At 44.5% G+C, this 3,828-nt stretch overlaps 1 protein-coding gene across 1 annotated transcript; it reads right to left on the bottom strand.

Moving 5' to 3' along the window:
- Positions 1-445: 445 nt before the first annotated feature.
- On the bottom strand, positions 446-1,402 carry LOC130861728 (olfactory receptor 56A4-like). The gene has a single exon (XM_057750872.1). The coding sequence runs from the start codon at positions 1,400-1,402 to the stop codon at positions 446-448; it is 957 nt and encodes a 318-aa protein (XP_057606855.1).
- Positions 1,403-3,828: the final 2,426 nt, after the last annotated feature.

The following is a 3,828-nucleotide window of genomic DNA, read 5'->3' as shown; positions in this document are numbered from 1 at the left end:
TATAGTCCAGCCCAATCAACACTTCACATTGAAAACGTCATGTAGGGCTCTGCCAGCTGAATCAGGAGACAGGTAAGGCATCTATATCCTTTGTAAATCAGGGGACAGGCAGATCTTTTTAGGGTTATCATATACATTTTATTTCTTTAGGGGTCAAACACTCCTGCTCTAATTCAGCTCCACTTGACTAAGGCTTGGCAAGACTCGCAGTTAAAGATTCTGCTACAGAAAATTCCCCAAAAAGTCTTTAAAAGGGAGGATTCCTTTGAAGCAATAGGAAACAAAGATTCATGGAGGAATGCTTTCATTGTTGTCTGAGATATTAAGAAAAAGGAGACTTTCAGGGTTCATTCCAGGATTAAAAAGTGAAATTTCCTTTCCAACATACAAATAATTCCCGACTTTCTTTAACAATTCCAGAAGTGGATCTAATCCTTTTTACCACTTACAACCTTCTCAGCAGTTGCTGGATTCCCTGCCTGATCTCCTTGGTTCTCACACCATAAACAATGGGGTTCAGAGCTGGGGGGATGAGGTGGTGCAGGATGTTGAGCAGGATGGGGACATCCAGGGGAATCCTCTTCCTGGCCAGGTTAGTGATGACCAGGACCAGCAGGACTGTGCTGAAGAAGAGGATGAGGATGAAGTGGGAACCACATGTGCTCAGGGCCTTGGCGGCAGCCCCCTCAGCCTTGATCCTTAGTACAGCTTTCAGGATAAAAGAGTAGGAGAGAATGATGAGGATGAGGTCAGAGCCCAGCAGGGTCCAGCCTGCCACAAACTGGTAGAGCCGATTGAAGGTGATGTCATCACAGGAGAGCTTGGACACAGAGAGGTTAGTGCAGATGCAGTTCTTGATGATGTTTTCTGCACAGTACCTGAGCTTGGCAGAAAGGATTGGAACAGGGAGGAAAAAGAGGCCATTCCGGGCCACAACGAAGATGGTAGCCCTAGCTACGAATTGGCCAGTGATGATGGATGGGTACCTGAGTGGATGGCAGATGGCCACATAGCGGTCATAGGCCATGATCATGAATGTGCAGGACTCCATGGCAAGGAAGCAATTCATGATGAACATCTGAAGGAAGCAGGCAAAGAAGCTGATGGACCTGAGGTCAAACCAAAAAATGGCCAGAACCTTGGGGATGACGGTGAGGCAGAGCACCATGTCCAGCAGGGAGAGGAGGCTGAGCAGGTAGTACACAGGCTCATGCAGAGAGGCCTCCAGCCGGATGGTGATCAGGAGGGTGGCATTGGCCCCCATGGCCAGAAGGAAGAGGAGGCTGAGGGGCAGGGACAGCCAGTGCTGCCAGCTCTGGTAGTTAGGGAAGCAGATGAGGAGGAATTCAGAGACTGGAGCAGAGTAGTTGCTGGGTGATGCCATGTAATGTATCCTGATCATGCTGTAAATCCAGAGTCCTTAAATGTAGGACAGACTATATCACCATGGGAAGTGTGCATTCTAGATGTGCCCTTAACCTGCCGCAATGAAGCTTTCAAATCCTCATGCATCATCGCTGACATTTAACTGAACACGTGCTGTGTGCTAGGTGTTGTGCTGAATGTTTATATTCATAATCTCATGTCATCCTTTAAAAAAAACACTTAAAAGTAATTAATATTGTTATTCTAACTTCACAAGTAATGAAACGGTACAGACAAAGGGGAGCAAAATATTTTGATCAAAATTAGAGAGCTAGTATGTGGCGAAACTAGGAATGAGAACCGGGGAGTCTGACTCTTGAGTCCCTGCTTTCAGCCCCTGCACAAGGTTTAGCCTCAACAAGCACAATTATTTAACTAAGCCCTTACTTCCCTCAGAGTTTAGAAGGGATAGCTTATAGAGAGCTCTATTCAGCTGACCCCATGGAAGTTCTAGAAAAGCCCAGCCGTCTCCATAAATCGGACAGGGACTGACTTCAGGATTCTTTATTTTCACTAATCAGAAAATATAAGATCAGAGGTAGAGCATCCCTTGACCCCACCCAAAGAAAATCATTTCTTCCAGCCCCAAAGATGATTTCACTTCAAAGTCAGAGTGCTTATCATCCTCTTACTGGATTATTTGCTGTCGTTTCTCTTTGAGAAGTTTCTAGAGTGCTTTGTTTGGTTTGGGTCCTTTAGAGGGGGATTGTGAATTTCCTATTCTGGTGACAGAGACAGTCAGTATTAAGTGGTATTCCAAGAGGTTACCAAAGGTAAAATAGAAGCTAGTTAGTGAGTGAGTTTTAGGCATATAAACTTCGATAGGAATCCATTTACCTGGTAAGCAAAATTATCCGTGATCCCTTGCGGCCAGATCCAATTGCTCCAGCGTGTGGACTCTGTGTTCTGTAAATTCATCTGCTTTGATTCCAGTTGTCTCTTGTGTTGGGTACTGTCTTACCTCGCTGCTAAACAAAAAGCAGAGTGGACAGGTACTAAGAAGGATGACAGCAATGCCTGTAACAGCCCCAAATAGGAAAGAACCAGGGAGTTATGGCAGGATGAGAGAGGGAGCCCAGGAGGCATATAATCAGGAGGGTGGGGGTTACTGATGCTGCTTATGAGTCCTACGTGACAAGTCTCCTCTAGGAGGATGAGGTGTGTGCAAGGCGGTATCAGACTCTAGCTGCCAGAGAAGATGCGGGAAAAAGACGTTCACTTCAAATGTCCCAGACTTTTCAAAATCAGATTATACAACACACACACACACACACACACACACACACGCACTTTTTTAAAACAAACCAAAGATTCAAGGGTTAAAACTGCAACAGGGACAATTGTGTATCAGCTCTGTCCTGTATTTTCTTTCATGATTAGGAAAATTGCCCTGTGTGAATCAGAGAAATAAGAAGGATAGAAAACATACCCACCTTTTCTAAGAAGGCTTCTCCTTTCCAATAACCTCAAGTTCTCAATCCTCTGGCTCCTCAGAGTGAACTGATCTGTTTGAATAAATGAGAAAAAAAAGCAATGCCTTCTTAGTACTTGGTCTTAATGTAAAGCATACCAACATGTAAAATGGATTAAGCAAAAAGTTATCATCTGAGAGCTTACTTAATTAACAGAGGAAAATTAACTTGCCAATACCGTATAACTTAAAATACAGCATAGTTGTGGCTCTAATAAAGATGATCTTACAAACAATCAGAAAGAGATGGAAGTACAGATGAATGAAGCAATGTGCTATGATTGAAAAGTTGGCCTTAGATGGAAATGAATTCCAAATCTGGCTCTTAAACCATTGCATGACTCTGACAGCTATTTAAATCTTTGGTATCCAGTTTTCTTATTTATAAACTATATAAATGATATTTAGCTTCAGGTGTTGTTGTGGGGACAGAAAGGATCAGTTCCTGAGATCCTGTTAGCCCAGGGACACGACAAGCTTAAGAGCATCAGAGAAGGACACAAAAAGGGGTAACATTCCCCTGGGGAAGAGGGGAGGGTTACCCTTGTAGGCAATGGTAAGAGAAGAAAGGCCTGCCTATGTGGTTGCTCAGTGATGATTAATGATGAGGTTTTAGGGGCTGGTAGACCCTAAGTACTTTCGGGGAAGGAGGTAGGAGAGCAGAGTGTCAGGAGACAAGGTTTAAAGGCATGCAGGAGCATGTGCAGCTGTGCAAGCTCCACCTGGCAGTAGGCATTGCCATGTGCACTGCTGTAAGGAATCACAGAGAATCCGACACAGGGAAGTGATGTGCTATAGATGGGACAAAGGAGAATCCCACAGAAGCCTTTTAGAGAGTCCTGAATAGTCCAAAGGAAAGTGAATAAGATCTGAACACAGGCATGCAGGTGGAGAAGGAAGGATGCATACGAGGAGTGGGGAGGACACCTGCA

Source organism: Hippopotamus amphibius, chromosome 9, assembly GCF_030028045.1.
Source record: "Hippopotamus amphibius kiboko isolate mHipAmp2 chromosome 9, mHipAmp2.hap2, whole genome shotgun sequence".
In the NCBI taxonomy this organism is placed as follows: domain Eukaryota; kingdom Metazoa; phylum Chordata; class Mammalia; order Artiodactyla; family Hippopotamidae; genus Hippopotamus; species Hippopotamus amphibius.
This window is presented reverse-complemented; position numbering and strand designations above follow the sequence as displayed.